The 17,863-nt window shown below is 37.4% G+C and overlaps 1 protein-coding gene across 3 annotated transcripts in view; it reads left to right on the top strand.

The window, feature by feature from the left end:
- ACTR10 (actin related protein 10) overlaps positions 1–17,863 on the top strand; it is a 43,419-nt gene that overhangs the window by 24,995 nt on the left and 561 nt on the right. For 2 of the 3 annotated variants that reach the window (XM_004452452.5, XM_023587103.3), the window contains 5 exons: positions 849–884; positions 7,851–7,930; positions 8,010–8,083; positions 15,326–15,407; positions 16,623–16,824. In XM_004452452.5, the coding sequence (XP_004452509.2) occupies positions 849–884; positions 7,851–7,930; positions 8,010–8,083; positions 15,326–15,407; positions 16,623–16,824 (474 nt within the window). The remainder of the gene's footprint in view (positions 1–848; positions 885–7,850; positions 7,931–8,009; positions 8,084–15,325; positions 15,408–16,622; positions 16,825–17,863) is intronic. The other variant, XM_071213912.1, reaches the window with a different exon arrangement.

The raw sequence follows: 17,863 nt of genomic DNA, 5'->3' as shown, positions 1-17,863 counted from the left end.
TTATTAAAGGAAAGATAAGCAAATTTAGGGCATCACTTTTTTTTTTTTTTAAAGATTTATTTATTTATTTTTATTTAATTCCCCCCCCTCCCCCAGTTGTCTGTTCTCTGTGTCTATTTGCTGCATCTTGTTTCTTTGTCCGCTTCTGTTGTCGTCAGCGGCAAGGGAAGTGTGGGCGGCGCCATTCCTGGGCAGGCTGCACTTTCTTTTGCGCTGGGCGGCTCTCCTTATGGGGCGCACTCCTTGCGGGGGGGGGGGGGCTCCCCTATGCAGGGGACACCCCTGCGTGGCAGGGCACTCCTTGCGTGCATCAGCACTGTGCGTGGGCCAGCTCCACACGGGTCAAGGAGGCCCGGGGTTTGAACCACGGACCTCCCATGTGGTAGACGGACGCCCTAACCACTGGGCCAAGTCCGTTTCCCTAGGGCATCACTTTTTGTAAAAGAAAACAAATAACTTATCTTTAAGCCCTACAGTTCTTCTAAGTACTTTTCCATAAAATGACTAGCAAATCTATGGTGTAAAAGATTTTTTTGGTCAATTCTGTCTATTGTAAATTATCCTACTATATATTAAAAGTATTATTTTTATAAAATTTATGAGTCTGTGACACCCTGTAGCACTTTGTACATAACTGCTTCAATTTCTGTGTTTTGGCTTCTTTTTTTGAATGATGAAATTTCTTTCCTAAAAGCAAAGCTAAATTTTCTATGTGACTTTGTAAATAATTTTAATAGTTATAATTTTTAAACTTTTGCTGAAATGGAAAATGGCAGTGAGTGCATTTTAATTGGCTCTTTCCATTTACTATTAATCTTTGATAATTCTAAATAAAATTTCTGTTTTAGGTTCAGTTCCAGAAGGTATCTTAGAGGACATTAAAGGTAAATCTTTGTCCTAAGCTCCCATTTCTTTCCTTTTCATCCTTAAGTCTTAGGTTGGAGGACATGTGTTTCTAAATATTTATATAGACATAGAATATATTACATTTATAATACAATAGCCTGATAATATTTAATATTTAGACAGTGGAATAAGGTAAACTAAAAATTTTGATATTTCCTCAGAATTATAGAAGCTTTTGCCATTATTCATTATGTGTTGTTATTGACACTACTTCTCAATTATAGATGGCATATACAGGATTACTAGGGAATTAGGTAATTTGCACATTTTGAAATAACAACTAAATTGCTTAAGAGAGGCACAGGTTTGCATTTGTATAGTATTTTCCTCCCTGATTTTTCTTTACACATTTTTATAATATTGGTCATTTTTCTGATGATTCAGAAATTTAAGAATTTGTATTTTGGATTTACTTTGATAAGATATACTACTTCTTTTATAATAATGTTCATTTTTATAATAATGTTCAAGTATTTTCTGGTATGATTCACAGAAAGGCAAAGCGTTTAAAACATAATTTTACATTCTTCAGTACTTTGTCATGTAAAATTAATATTCTAGGAGATTTAATAGGGAATTAGACAATAATGGATATTAGAACTAAATGGGACATGGAGATAATGTAGTACAGTTGAGGGCCCTGAAATATCAAATGATGTGTTCAGTCTCACATGAGAATTTAGGGTTAGAGCTGGAGCTGGAAACCAGATCTTGCTCTTCATAACATTACTTACTTGTGTGGTATAATTACATAATATCTTTTCAATTATTGTAAAATTTCAGTTGTTTGTACTTATTGCAACAGCTTACATAATACAGAAATACTGCAAGTAAAATTAATAGGTTTAATTTCTATCTTCCAATCCTGTCCTTCATGATATAACCATTTTTGACTGTTTGGATTGTATCTTCTCATAATGGTCTCCAACTTGTGAAAAGATGTTTAACTTTCTTACTAGTCAGGGAAATATATCAAACTGGCAGACATTCAGAAAAATAGACATTAGGTGTTGGTGAGATTGTGGAAAAATGAATACATATTAGTTTGTAAGGATTACAAACTAACCTTTTTGGAAAACAGTCTTGCATGTTGATTAAAATGGAAACTGTGGAGGGCAACCAGCAAGATGGTGGCAGAGTAAGGAACTCCTAGAGTCAGCTCATGCTACAGGGCAGTTAGTTATCACGGAGAGCTATCTAAAGCACCTGTTTGGGGCTCCAGGACAGCAGCAAAGCATCCTGAAACATCTTTGAAGGAATGGAAAGAGGAGACTGCCCGTCTGCAGAGAATATCCGTAAGTAGAGCACTCCACGTCCCGGAGGCCAGTGCCCAATCTCCACTGGTGACACAAGCCTCCTTGGGAGCTATTCCATGGCTGGAATTGGAAGCTCCACTTACCAAAAATGGGGGAGGAGGAGACCATTGGGCATCAACTTCAGCTACTGATTAGTAAATTCTATAGACTAAAGTATAATCCTAAGAACAGCTGAAGTTTGAACCTGTCCAAGTCAGGAAGAGGCTGGTCACCACCATTTTAACTTCACCCCTGGCACGAGGGGAAGCAGAGACTGAAAATCACAGTCCTGGTAGTGACTGGCTTTTTTTCATCCAGATCAGACTGCAGGTCTAGCCTAGGCTTCAGCCCCACCTCTATCAGGAAGGAAGCTAGCAGGCCCTGCACCAGCCTCTCTAGGTACATTTGGCAGGCAGACTGAATAGTTGGAAATCTACTGGAGCAACTGTAGTCATTTTGGACCCAAACAGCATAGATTGCTGCCCACATCTGCAACTCCATCCCCACCCTAGGCAGGGGTGAAGCGCTTGAAGCTTCATCAGTCTCTCTGGGCAATTATAGTCTAGGTCTACATGGCTTGGATTATTACACACAGCCATGACCCCGTCCCTAGCCCTGGCAAAGGAGAAAGCTGGGAGAAGCTTCAGCGGTCCCTGGGGAAATGAAGGCAGCTTGAGCCTCCTAAGCTTACAGCACCAGCTACATCCTTGGCTCCTACTGCACAACCAGCAAAGGAGAAAGGGCAAGAAAGCTCTAAACTAAAGAGAGAAGCCACACACAGAATAAATACATGTAGTAAGCCAGATGCCAACACACCAACAAAAAATTACAATCTACACCAAGAAACATGAAGATATGGTCCAGTTATTGGAACAAGATAAGCCTCCGGATGACATAAAGGAGTTGAGACAACTAATCATAGATGTTCAAACAAGTTCAATGAGATGGCTAAAGATATTAAAGATATTAAGAAGACTTTGGGTAAGTCCAAGTTAGCTGGCCAAGGTACCTAACAGGGAGGTGAAGGTCAACTACCAACCAGGGAGCCAAGAGTACTTACAACTGCAAGCAGGAGAATTGCATCCATCATCCATGTGGAATCTAAGCCCCCTCTTGATGTAGAGGGGAATTGGGCATAACCATCCCAGGGTCCACAGGATGGAAGAATAGAGTATGGATTAGAGTGGACTTACTAGTGTTCTGCTGAGGAACTATTGTGATTAGTAAAGGAAGAAATTGTAGTATTGATGTGGAGAAAGTGGCCGTGGTAGCTGCTGATGGTAGGGAAAGGGAAGAAGAGGTATGATGTGGGGGCATTTTCAGGATTTGGAGTTGTCCTGGGTGGTGCTGCAGGGACATTGTGTGTCCTGCCATGGCCCACTGGGTGGGCTGGGGGAGAGTGTATACTACAATGTAGACCACTGTCCATGTGGTGCAGCAGTGCTCCAGAATGTATTCACCAGGTGCAGTGAATGTGCCATGATGATGGAAGAGGTTGTTGATGTGGGAGGAGGGGGGTGAGGGGAGTGGGGGTATATGGGGACCTTATTTTTTTTAATGTAACATTTAAAAATAAAGAAAAAATTTTTTAAAAAGACTTTGGATGAATACAAAGAAGAGTTTAAAGCATACACAGAAAAATAGATTTTATCGGAATGAAAGGTGCAGTAAATGAAATAAAAAATACACTGGAATCATATAATAGCAGATTTGAGGAGACAAAAGAAAAGATTGGTGAGCTTGAAGAAATGGCCTCCAGGGAAGCGGATGTGGCTCAGGTGACTGAGCTCCCGCCTACCACATGGGAGGCCCATGGTTCAGATCCCAGTGCCTCCTAGAGAAGACAGCAAGCTGGCATGACAGGCAGGCCTGGGAGCTGACATAGCATGAGGATGCAGCAAGAGACAGGGGAAAAACAGGAAGAAGAAAAAGAAAAAGAAATGGCCTCCAAAAGTGAACATACAAAAGAACACATGGAGGAAAGAATGGAAAAAGTTAAGCTCTCAGGGAACTAAATGAAAGCAAGAGATGTGCAAATATACATGTCATGGGTGTCTCAGAAGGAGAAGAAAAGGGAAAGGGGGCAGAAGGAATATTTGAAGAAGTAATCATAGAAAATTTACCAACCTTATTTAAGGACATGGATATTCATGTCCAAGAAGCACAGTGTACTCCCATCTGAATAAATCTGAATAGACCAACTCCGAGACAGGTAATGATAAATATCAAATGCCAAAGACAAACAATTCTGAGAGCAGCGAGAGAAAAGCAACTCATCACATACAAGGGATACTCAATAAAATTAAGCGCCAATTTCTCATCAGAAACCATGAGGGAAGAAGACAGTGGTATGATATATTTAAGATACTAGAAGAGAAATACTTCCAGCCAAGAATCTAATGTCCGGCAGGATTGTCTTCCAAAAATTAGGGTGAGTTTAGAATATTCATAGATAAACAGAAACAGAGTTTGTAACCAAGAAACCAGCTTTGCAAGAAATAATAAATGGTGTGCTACAGCCTGAAAAGAAAATAGGAGAGAGAGAGGCTAGGAAGAGAGTTTAGAAATAAATATTATATCAGTAAAAGTAATTAAAAATGTCAGTAGATGGTGAAAATAAAATATGACAGATAAAACCCAAATATTTAGGGATAAACTTAACCAACGACGTTAAAGCACTTGTATTCAGAAAACTACAACTCGTTAAAAGAAATCAAAAAAGACCTAAATCATTGGAAGAACATTCCATGCTCATGGATTAGAGGACTAAATATTATTAAGATGTCAATTCTACTCAAATTGATAAACAGATTCAGTGCAATCCTGATAAAAATTCCACCAGCATTTTAAAAATAAGTGGAAAGCATGATTATCAAATTTACTTGGAAGAGTAAGGGGTTCTAAATAGCCAGAAAACATCTTAAAAAAGAAAAACAAAGTTGAAAGACACTGATTTCCAGACTTTAAGTCATATTACCTAGCTACAGTGGTAGCTATAGCAATGTACTGGCATAGAGAGAGACATAGACCAATGCAACCGAGCTGATGGTTCAGAAACAGACCCTCACATCTCAGGTTAAGAGATTTTTTACAAACCTGTCAGACCCACCCAGCTCAGAGAGAATAGTCCATTTAAGAAATGGTGCTGGGGGAACTGGATATCCATAGCCTAAAGAAGGAAAGAGGACCCCTATCTCACACCTTATACAAAATTAACTCAAAATTGAACAAAAATCTAAATTTAAAGGCAAGAACTGTAAAGCTTCTAGAAGAAAATGTAGGAAAATATCTTCAAGACCTGATCGTAGGTGGTGGATTCTTAAAGGAGATTAGAGGAGGACTGAGATGGACTGCTGATGATTTATGCATATAGAAGTTTTAGTTAATCTTACTGTAAAAGTGGAAATGTATAGAGTTGATATAGTGAGTAACAGCTGGTTTGTAAATAGGAATGTGGCTCAAAAGGCTAGTCTAGGGATGTAAATGCCAATTAACAGAAAGCTAGAGAATAATCTAGGTACTGAATAACACAGTAAACCCAGAGGTGGATGAGAATTGTGGTTGATAGTCCAAATGCAAGAGTGTCCTTCGTGAGCTAGGGCAGCTATACATCACTGATGAAGGGTAGTGGGAAAGTGGAGAAGCATGGGAAAATACAACTGAAATGACAAGTGGATTGTGATTATCAGTAATGTAATATTTATGCATCTATGCCAAAGAGGTACTGTGTTGATAATATGGGAGTATGGAAAAAAGTGTGCTAATTTAAGCTATGGTCCTGGTAATATTCTGATGGTAGTATCTCATAATCTGTAATACATGTGCCACATGGTATGGTGTGTTGATTGAGGGGTGTTGTATGAGAATTCTGCATATATGCATAATTGTTTGGTAAGTTTACAACTGCTGTCATAAAAATATATTTTAAAAATAATAATAGTGTAGTTTAGGGGAAAAATACACCAAATGTAAGATAAGGACTATAGCTAATGAGATTTTGACGATATTCTTTCATAATTTGAAACAAATGTCTCGTAATAGTGCAAGGGGTTAGTGGTGGGTTGATATAAGGAACCCCTATATGATATTATGCATGTTTGCTTTGTAATTACACAATTTTTTACTATACACTTACTGTTTATGTATGTTTATGTATAAATGGTATAAAATAATAGTAGGGTGGGTTGGGGGGGAAATACACCAAATGTAAGATACTTTGGTTAGTAGTAATATTTTGAGGCTGCTCTTTAATCAGTAGTTAAAAATGTTTCACGGGAATGAAAAGTATTGGTAGTGGGGTGAGTCATGAGAGCCATGTATGATATTATGTATGTTTGCTTTATAAGTTCATTACTATTACTGTACACTTTTTATGTATTTGTATATATGTGAGCTATACTTCAATAAATGAAAAAAAATTGATAGTGTGCCTCCCATCTGAAAAGTGGGATGTTGAATGAAGTTTGGTGACTTTTTAATAAGGAATATCATAAAGCTATTATAAAGAAGGAACTAGATGTATTAATTTAGAAGGATGTCCATAATAGTTTTGTTAAAGAAAATAGTGACCTAGTAATATCTACAGCATGAGCCAATTTCTGTTAAAAACAAAATACCCAACATACACATTCATTATATTACTTATTTATATAGTTAAAGTACCTAAATTTTGTTCAGTTAAAAATTCTTAAGTGTAATTTATCTGTTCTTGGATTTTTTATTTAATTTGTTTGTTTTAAATGATGGTGCCTACCTCTGCAAAGGAAAAATTAGGTATTTACCTTGCTTAAATAAGAACTTGAATGAAATGTAAAATACATATGTAGTTTTAGCACTTGGCTCACTGTGTAGCACATTGTAGATTCTCAACAAATGTATTTTGAACTAGTGAGTGAAAAGATATGTATGTGTGTGTATAAGTAGTTCAACCAAATCATTAGATTTTTTGCATCCAACATAAATTTTGTATTCTTTATTTCTGAAAATAATTGAAGCAGTGTATTATAAAAGATAGTTTATTCTTTATAAGAATAAATGTTCAAAAGTACATGCAAAAGATGATATAGTAGAAGGAAAGCAGTAATGTTGGGCTGCACCTAGGAAGGAGAAAATAATCCTGCCCAAAAGCCATGAACTGAGGAGTGTTACTGCAGCTGACAGTAAAATTTATCTGTGTGTTCTGACCAACCAAGATTTTAAAAAAAAGAAAAAAAAAAAAGAATCAACTAGAGAAAGAGAAGAGAGGGGATAAATAGATCTGGTTCAAAGAAAAACGTTATTCACTTAGAATAACTACATTTTCATGATGCTTTTTTTTTCCTTTTTTCTTTTTCTCCTTTTTGACATTTATTTTTTATATGGGACCCTTTATACAAGGGATATCAGAAAATAGACTAGTGTCTTTAAAGGCAGTTTTTTTTAATGTGATTTTACTGAAGGTGCACATGTACATTAAACCATGTTTTTCACTCAGTGATTGAAGAAGGGAGCATTTTTATTTGCAAATAAATAATCACAAACCAACTAAAGACATGAGTAGAATTTATAAAATCCGAAGGAATGATGGTTAACATGTCCTTCTGAATAAGGTTGACTTGAGTCAGTTAATTTCAAGCCATAACCAAGTCCTCTTTTTCCTCCTTTCTTAAGTGCGTACTTGCTTTGTAAGTGACCTGAAGCGTGGACTGCAAATCCAAGCAGCAAAATTTAACATTGATGGGAATACTGAGGTAAGTTGAAAATAAATGTATTTTCTTTTTTTAAGAGGTTATGACATGTAGACTTAAGCTTACAATATTTATATTTCAGCGTCCCACACCACCCCCAAATGTTGATTACCCATTAGATGGAGAGAAGATTTTACATGTTCTTGGATCAATAAGGTTAGATGTTAACTTTTTATGAGCAAAATAATGAAGTAAAATAAATGTTTGGCTTTTTAAAAATATTTGTATAAGCTTTTACTTCAGTATTGATGATTTAACAGTCATGGTGGTTTTCATTAAGCCTCATCATTCATGATTAATTTTATTATTCAGCTTTTAAAATTTTATTAAACTTAAAGAAAAAACATTCTCTCCTGTTCACCAGAGTAATGGAGAATTAATTTAATTAAATAATCATTCTTTGGGATGGAGCAAGAAATACGATTCTTTGAAACAGGGGTCTGCAAACTTTCTGTAATGGGCCAGATAATAAATATCTGTCTGCCCATATGGCCTCTTTGCAACTACTCAACTCTTCAGTTGTGCTGCAAAAGGTGATTATTTAGACAATACATAATGAATGAGCATTGCTATATTCTAATGAAGTTTTCTTTACAAAAACAGTCAGTGGGCTAGCTTTGGCTCACAAGCATAGTTTGCTGGCCCTGATATAACTTTTTCTTGTTAGAAAAAATGCACTGTTCCAAATAAACTCAATCTTTACTACCCATTAATAGCTCACTTTTTCTTATTTATTAAATTATTTTGTTTGATGTCAATATAAGCTATTATTATTATTAAGAACTTATATTTGTTACTATAATTTTTCTTTATACTTTAATTTTATAAAATTTGCGTTATAGAATCATCTCTGAAATAAGATCAGAAGATTGAAAAGAACTATGTAACATTGAGGTTTCTATTAGATAATGAGATAATTAACATAGAGGTTGAGATGTTAAAAGAATGAACATTAATATACAGAAATTTAAAGATAATAGGTTGGGGGACCAAAAAAGAATGTAACACCTCTTGGTTAATATTTTTATGTCATTTTTTAATCCCTTATTTAAGTTATATTCATTAAATTAACTATTTCAAATTTTCTGCTTATTGTTTAGTAGAACCCAGAATAAGAGAAGAAAATTAATGCTTAAGGAAATTCAACTAATGTTGAGCTTTGAGTTGGTAAATAGTAGGGAAACACATTAGGAGTAAAGGAGGCCGCTGTCTCACATTCCAAACAATTGTGTACTAACACTTTTTTTCTCCCATTGAAATGTCCTAATTAGACAAAATCAGGACCAATGTTTGGTAATAAAAAATTGGGTCATATAAAGTGAAGCACTGGTGGCAGGCAGTAGCGGTGGCACTTCGGGCAATGAGTGTGGAGGCAGATGCGTGGACAGCAGAGCTTGAGCTGCTGCACCTGCTGCCACCACCAGAAGAGCCTTGATCCCCGCACACTGGACACCCTAGAGCCTCGCCACAGCTGCCCAGCTGACTGAGGAGCAGATCGCAGAGTTCAAGGAAGCCTTCTCCCTCTTTGACCAGGATGGAGATAGCACTATCACCTCCAAAGAGTTGAGAACAGTGATGAGATCCCTGAGACAAAACCCCACTGAAGCAGAGCTGCAGGACATGATCAATGAAGTGGATGAAGATGAGAGCAGGACCACTGACTTCCTGGAGTTCTTAACTATGATGGCCAGAAAGGTGAAGGATACAGACAGCTAGGGGGAGATCTGAGAGGTGTTCTGTCTCTTCATTAAGGATGGGAACAACTACATTAGCAATGCAGAGTTGTGTCATGTAATTATGAACATGGATGAGAAGCTGCCCCACGAGGTAGACAGCATGCTCAGAGAGGCCAACATGGATGGAAATTTTTTAAGATTTTGTACAGATAACTGCAAAGTGAAGGTCCTGGGCAGCTGGCAATGCCCATTGTCTTAATCTCTCTCCACTCACACTCTAAACACCCCTCCTGCATATCCTGGTTCTAGCAAACACCAGTTGATTGAGAATCTGATAAAGTAACAAACAGTTTGTCCCCCTGTATTAGTCAGCCGAAGGGGTGCTAATGCAAAATACCAGAAATTGGGTAAACTGATGTGGCTCAAGCATTTGGGCTCCTGTCTACCATATTGGAGGTCCCAGGTTCAATGCTCAGGGCCTCCTGGTGAGGGCAAGCTAAGCCTGCGTGGCAAGCTGGCCCAAGCAGAGTGCCAGCCCACATGGGAATGCTGCCTCACGCAAAAATGCCACCCCACACAGGAGTACCACCCCACACAGGAGTGCCAGCCAATGCAGAGAACTGGCGCAGGAAGATGACACAACAAGAGACATGGGAGAGAAAATAAGAAGACATAACAGAACAGGGAGCTGAGGTGGGGCAAGAGAGTAATTGCCTTTCTCCTACTCCAGAAGGTCCCAGGATCGGTTTCCAGAGCCCCCTAATGAGAATACAAACAGATAAAGAAGAACACACAGTGAATGGACACAGAGCAGACAAACGGGGGGTGTGGAGGATAAATCTTTTAAAAAAAACAAATACCAGAAATTGCTTGGTTTTTGTAAATGGTATTTATTTGGGGTAGAAGCTTATAGTTAACAGGCCATAAAGCATAAGTTACTTCCCTCACCAAAGTCGTTTGCCACATGATGACTGCCAATGTCTGCCAGGGTTCAGGCATCCTGGGTTCCACTCTTCCTGGGCTTGCTTCTCTTTCCTCACAGCCAAGCTCCTCTGTGTACTTACTTCCCAGCGCTTCAGCTCAAAACTCCAGCATCAGAACTCCAACATCAAAACTCTAATCTCAAAAAGCCAGCTCTGTCCTTTGCCATGTCTTTTATCTGTGAGTCCCCACCTGCCAAGGGGTAGGGATTCAACACCCTACTGACATAGTCCAATTAAAGCCCTAATTATAATTTAACCATGCCCAGATACAGACCAGTTTACAAACATAATCCAGTATCTGTTTTGTAATTATTTAACCATATCAAACTGCTACACTCCACCCCAAAGACATTACAATATTTTTTTTAAGATTTATTTATTTCTCTTCCTTCCCCCGCCCCCAGTTGTCTGCTCTCTGTATCCATTCACTGTGTGTTCTTCTGTGACTGCTTCTATCCTTATCAGCAGCACTCAGAATCTGTGTTTCTTTTTGTTGCGTCATCTTGTTATGTCAGCTCTCCGTGTGTGCGGCGCCATTCCTAGGCAGGCTGCACTTTATTTCACGCTGGGTGACTCTCCTTACGAGATGTACTCCTTGCATGTGGGGCTCCCCTATGCGGGGGACACCCCTTCATGGCAGGGCATTCCTTGCGCGCATCAGCCCTGCACGTGGGCCAGCTCCACACAGGTCAAGGAGGTCCAGGGTTTGAACCGCACACCTCCCATGTGGTAGGCCCTAGCCATTGGACCAAGTCTGCTTCTCCAATATTTTTAAAACCTTTTTTAAAAAAGTAACAGTGCAAGTACTAAATCATATTACAATCAATATAAAGAAATACAGCTTGTCTTGGGGCAAAGTCCCGTTTGCTATAGACCTCAGAAATATACAAAGCAATTTAACTGCTTCCAGTACACAAATGGACAAAAAGGAATAAAGATTTTCATTACAATAAGGAGAAATTGGGAGGTAAACATGAGTCACGGGTCCTCTACATTTCAGTAAACCTGCAGGACATGCTTCATTAGGTGTCAAACTCTGAGAGTCATTCTAAAGACAGTGGTTTCTTCTCATTGGTAACTTATGGGAACCCACGCTTTCCACAGGCTTGCCCAATGGTCATTTTCTTGGTTCCACCCTCATCAAGCATCTGGGTGGCTCTAGACCTCTCCCTCTGAGAGCATTAGGGTGATTGCCACATCTTACCCATCTTTGGGTTAGAGACTTAACCCTCCCTAGTATAGTGAGGTGAAGGTAACATCCTCCCTAACCTTTGGCATACAGGCTCAACCTTCACAGAGCAATGAGTTGACCACCTGACCTTCCCTAATCCATGTGGGACAGGTCCACCCCTCTCAGACCAATGGGGTGCTGACCTTAACTGCCTTAATCTTTGAGGAATGTGCTCTACACACGCTCTACCCTGGGGTGGAAAAACTCTCCCTGAACTTAAGGTGGGAACATCCACCCTCTTCAACTGCTGGTGCAAACTCATGCTCTCCCCTATGCATGGGTGGGGTTTCTCTCTTGGCCCAAGGCGATGTCTTAATTCTAGATCTCAGCTTCCATGGCTTTCCTCTTAAAGCTGTTTCTCCTTCAGTCTCTCCTTTCCATGCCCCTTTTAGTCCAAGATGACAGTGATTTTGTTTATACAACTCTCTCAAAAAGCTTGTTGGTTTAGCATGCAAGAAGCAGGGGTCTAAGCCATCAGACAGACTTTCCACAAGTCTTTCTGATATAACTGCATCTTCAATCCTGATTTCCAAGTTTCAAGTTTAGTTCTCAAATGGGGCACTGTCATCTGGGAGCTTTATTTCCACAGGCTTAGAATTTCCATTATCAGTTTAGTCCTCAGCTTGTCTCTTTCATCTAGCATTTTGCTATAAGCTGCAAGGAGAAACCAAGCCGCATTCTCTGGGTTTACTTTGGAAAGTTCTTCATCTAAATGCCCAGGCTTACCATTTGCAAATTCTGTCCTTCCATAAAAAAACTGCAGTCAATTTTGCTAAGTTCTCTACAATTTTAAAACAGATTGTCTTTCCTCCAGTTTCCAATAATAGTGTCATCATTTACTTCTAAGCCACCATAAAAAGTCTCTTTAGCATCCATATTGCTATCAACAGTCTCTTCAAAGCGATGTAGGCCTTTTCCATCAAGCATTTCACACTTCCTCCAAAAATACCACTTACCCATTTATAAAACCATTCCAGCATTTTGGTAATTGCAAAAGCACTGCCCCACTCCTGATACCAAATTCTGTATTAGTCAGCCAAAGGGATGCTGATACAAAATACCAGAAATTGGTTGGTTTTTATAAAGGGTATTTATTTGGGGTGGAAGCTTACAGTTACCTGGCCATAAAGCATAAGTTACTTTCCTCACCAAAGTCTTTTGCCATGTGTTAGAGCAAGATAGCTGCTGACATCTGCCAGAGTTCAGGCTTTCTGGTTTCCTCTCTTCTTGGGACTTGCTTCTCTCTTAGCTCAGGGTTCCTCTCTTCCTGGGGCTTGCTTCTCTTTCCTCACAACCAAGTTCCTATGTGTGCTTACTTCATGGGGCTTCAGCTCAAAAGTCCAGCATCAAAACTCCAACATCAGAACTCCAATATCAAAACTCCAGCTCTGTCCTTTGCCATGTCTTTTACCTGTGAGTCCCCACCCACCAAGGGCCAGGGACTCAACATCCTACTGACGTGGTCCAGTCAAAGTCCTAATTATGATTTAATCATGCCCAGGTACAGACCAGTTTACAAACCTAATCCAGTATCTATTTTTGGAATTCATTAACCGCATCAAACTGCTACACCCCCTGAAAAATAAGTAAATTGAAGGACCATTTTTTAAAAATCAGATATTAAACATTTTAACGGTAGACTTCTATATATTTAGTTGCAAAACATTTTCCAAGATCTTTTCTTTGAGGATAAGTCTGCTTAGGGAGTTCCTACTTATATATGCATAAACTGGAAATTCATAGTTTATGATTTACAGTGTTTTGTGTTTGTTTTTTATGGGACTCAGTTTTAGTATAAAATCCTTCTAGGTATTTTCTTCCAGACTTTTAAAATTCTATATTAAAAAAGATTTTTAAAATTACTTATTCTTCCAAAAGCATTCAACTTAGGTTTTCATAAAAAGAACTACTTGTTTTCTGCCCTAATATTTTATTGCTTAAGTATTAAATTATTTAACTTCAATATAAAGCAACTGGTATTAAAAGATTTTTAATTTGGATAGTTTTGTATTACCTTGGTTAGGATTGGGTTTGACCACAAGTCACACAAACCTAAAATTTGTGGCTTTAATAACTATGGTTGGGGAAACAGATGTGGCTCAACCGATTGGGCTCCTGTCTACCATATAGGAGGTCCAGGGTTCAATGCCCAGGAAAGCCGCCCCATGCAGGAGTGCCGGCTGATGCGTAGAGCTGGCGCAGCAAGATGACGCAACAAAGAGACATAGAGGAGAGAAAATAAGATGTAGCAGAACAGGGAGTTGAGGTGGCGCAAGAGAGTAATCGCCTCTCTCCCACTCCGGAAGGTTCCAGGATCGGTTCCTGGGACCTAATGAGGATACAAGCAGACACAGAAGAAGACACAGCAAATGGACAGAAAGCAGACAACGGGAGAATGGAGTGGGGGGAAGGGAGTAAATAAAATAAATCTTTGAAAAAAACTATATCATTTAAAAATATAGTCCAGGGATGGTTTGGCCATTACCCTTAGGGACCCAAACTCCTTACATCCTTCCTCTACTGTCTCTGGGGTGTAACCCTTGTCATTGTGTTTGAGAATGAGTGTTGGAATCCTAGCAAGCATGTCTTTTCCAAGAAAGAGGTCGTAGGAAGGAAAAGAAAAGTACTTCCTCTCCCTTTTAAAAAGGAGATTGTCCAGAACTTTCACATACCAATTCTGCCTCCATCTCATTGTCTGATACTTAGTCATACAACTACCAGGGAGGCTAGTAGTGTTTTAATGTAGGGTTAATGTGTCTAGCTTTAAAATGGAGTTGTTTTTTAAAAAATTTCAAGTAATTATATATTCCTAGAAAAGTTAGATAGTACAGAGAGGTCTTGGTTGTCCACCATCTGCCATCCAGTTTGCCCCAATGGTTACATCTTACATAACTACAGGGAACTATTGTGCTGTGGTGCATTATCAAAACCAGAAAATTGGCATTGGTATAAAGTGTTTGCATAATTCTTTGTGTGATCACCACTGTGATCAAGATACAAACTATTCTCTCACCGTAGAGCTCTTGTACTACTTAGAAAATGGGGTTCTTTTAATTTGAGAAAGGAAGAGAATATGGTTGTTTGGTAGGCAGCTAGCACTCCTTGCCATGTATTATTTTTAAAAACAAAGAAATACTGGGGTTGGGGGTTATTTTGCTTTAAAACTTCTTATCTTATTAACTCATGTACTCATTCACTCTTCTTAACTTTTATAGACTGTCTTTCCTGTAAGTTCCTAGGTTTGGGGAGGTATAACTGACACAAAATATACGTAAATCTATATTAAACAGTAGTTTTCTTACAGAGTGCCTCCTTTGTGCCAGACAGTGTTACATTAACTCATTGAATCCTCACATTAAATCCTAGGGGGCAGGTACTATTATTCTTTTTTTACAATTAGTAGTAACATATTACTAGTACTTAAAAATATGTCAGTAGAACTTTTGGTGTATTCTGTATCATATTTTGTGATACCAAAAAAATCATTCTTTATTTTTAATCTCATTAGAGATTCGGTTGTAGAAATTCTTTTTGAACAAGATAACGAAGAGAAGTCAGTTGCCACTTTAATACTGGATTCGCTTATGCAGGTATTTTATTTTGTAAAAACTTTTAGTCTATGACTATAAAGCCTTTTAAAGAAAAATTTGAAATACTATTTTCTGTATTTTTCTTTTAGCCATTAATTACATTTTAGCCATTAGTTACATTAAAATTTACATTTTATGTTAAATTTTATAGCTAATGTGTTTTACTTTGGCACTGAGACATGGCACCTAAAACCAAGGGATAGTGAGTGCCATGACATGTCATACTTTTGTTCTCAATGTAGAAATACCCAGATTTTTATTTTGTACTTAGTGTGGCTTGTGGTTCCTTCAAATGCAGATTTGTGTAGTATAGAATTTTAAATTCCACAGTCATATGGTAATATGTTTCTTTTGTTTAATGACTGCAGACTCATAGAACTCAAAGTGAAATAAAACTGCCCTGGAAAATATTGTCTACTCATAAGGCTCCACTCGGACTTTCATAAAAACATAACATCAGTGAAGAACATTATCGTTGCTAATTCTTAAAAGAGAACTGATGTGGAAACATAATTTTCCTAAGAGTGTGATCTTCCTGCTCAAAATTGGCTCTAGGTTTGTAATACTGTGAAGATCACACTCTTAGAAAAATTATGTTTCCACATCTTTTCCTTACTAAACATGAAAAGTAATTTATTTCTTCTCATGTTCTATGCCCAACTCAGTAATTCTATCCTGAAAATGAGAACTTATATTACTACAGTATGCTCAGTAGAACTTAACATTTTTTACCATTAGATTATAAAATATTTTAAAATGTTTAAAGTTCTCTATAAACATATGGTAATATTATGGTGAAATAATATTATTTCAAGTAATATTACTTGAAAAACTCACTTGTTAAACCTTGCTCTGTGGGCCCTTTTGTAGTACAAAAAAACATGTAATGTACAGATATGTTCTCTGTTTGTTTTTTGTTAGGCCAGTAAAAAGGATTTATTTGGAAATGGGAAAGAACAGAGCTTGTTGAGAAATGGGAGAGAAGGATGGAAAAACACACCGAGATCTGATGTGGGGTTCTCTAGGCAGAGAGAGTGAGATTTGGTTTGTGTGGTCACCTTTTAAGCTATTATTCTTCCTCTTGCTAATGCAAAGGGGAGGGGCCCCAGCTGTCAGGTATATTCTTAAATGTGTTTTTTAAGTATTTTCTTAAATCTAGTCAAGCATTATTTATATTGTTAAGGATAAGTCCTTTTTTCTTCCTCTTTAATATAGTGCCCAATAGACACCAGGAAGCAACTAGCAGAGAATTTGATGGTCATAGGTGGCACTTCCATGTTGCCAGGATTTCTCCACAGATTGCTTGCTGAAATAAGGTATTTGGTAGAAAAACCAAAATATAAAAAAGCTCTTGGCACCAAAACATTCCGAATTCATACTCCACCTGCAAAGCCTAATTGTGTGGCCTGGTTGGGAGGTAAGAATACAGTTTTTAAATATAATGATTATATAGTAATTGGTTCCTGAATGGCATTACTAATAAATATATGAATATATTTCAGTGAGGATTCAATGTTCGAATTAAATAATTTTCTTTGAACAATGACTTTTTCTTAAATATTATTTAAAAATTTTCAGAATTATTTTCCTATTTCTCGTGACTTTTTTTAAGTTAACTTCTTCATCCAATTAAAGTCATTCCTCAAAGTAGAGAAAGCCATGAATTTATTCTGGTCTTGCTGCCCTTACTTAAAAATTTGTTTTAATTCTTTCTAAAGCTAATTTATGAAACCACATATTAAAATTGGTCTCTTTATGTATAATTACACTTTTCTTGTGACTGAGTTCATTGAATGTTTTAAGTAATGATAGTTTCACTGAAATAAGCAAATAGCCTAATAAAGCAATTATTATAAAGGGGAAAACAGACATGGATGTGTTCATTTGTATATGTTCTGATTATCAAAATAATACTAGCCATTATATCATGAATTTAAGGAACATGTAATAACACTGATATATATTTATGTTTTTACATAATGCAGTTAAAATTAATAGGTATCAGGATCCTACATTGAGAGAAAAGCAAAGTATTGAGGTTTTAAATGAATGTTGTGTTATTTATTGTAAAGTAGAATTTGGTCAAAATGTATTTTTTTTATCTAAAACAAATGGATTGCATACTAGATTATTTTTTAAAGACTGCCTTTTGGGTCTTTATAAGGTCTTCGGCATAGGCTCATAGAATGTATTAATGAAGTAAATTTGATTTTATGGTACCATTTTGTTTTTTTATATAATAAATGAAAAGTTATGGGGAAAGAAAAATTACTAAGGGTCTTACTCAAAAGTTGAAAATGCCTTCCACCCCATTCTATCTCACCTGCTTTTAGGTATGGTAAAACTTCTTATCATTTGTATTATAATCTGCTATGGGTCATTTCAGTTACTTTCAACATAGAACTTATAGATTACCATATTCAAAATATAGGCTGTAGAACAGCTTAACAGGAATT

Source organism: Dasypus novemcinctus, chromosome 3 (genome assembly GCF_030445035.2).
Source record: "Dasypus novemcinctus isolate mDasNov1 chromosome 3, mDasNov1.1.hap2, whole genome shotgun sequence".
Lineage (NCBI taxonomy): Eukaryota > Metazoa > Chordata > Mammalia > Cingulata > Dasypodidae > Dasypus > Dasypus novemcinctus.
The sequence above is the reverse complement of the archived record's forward strand: the minus strand, read 5'-3'. Positions and strand labels throughout refer to the sequence as shown.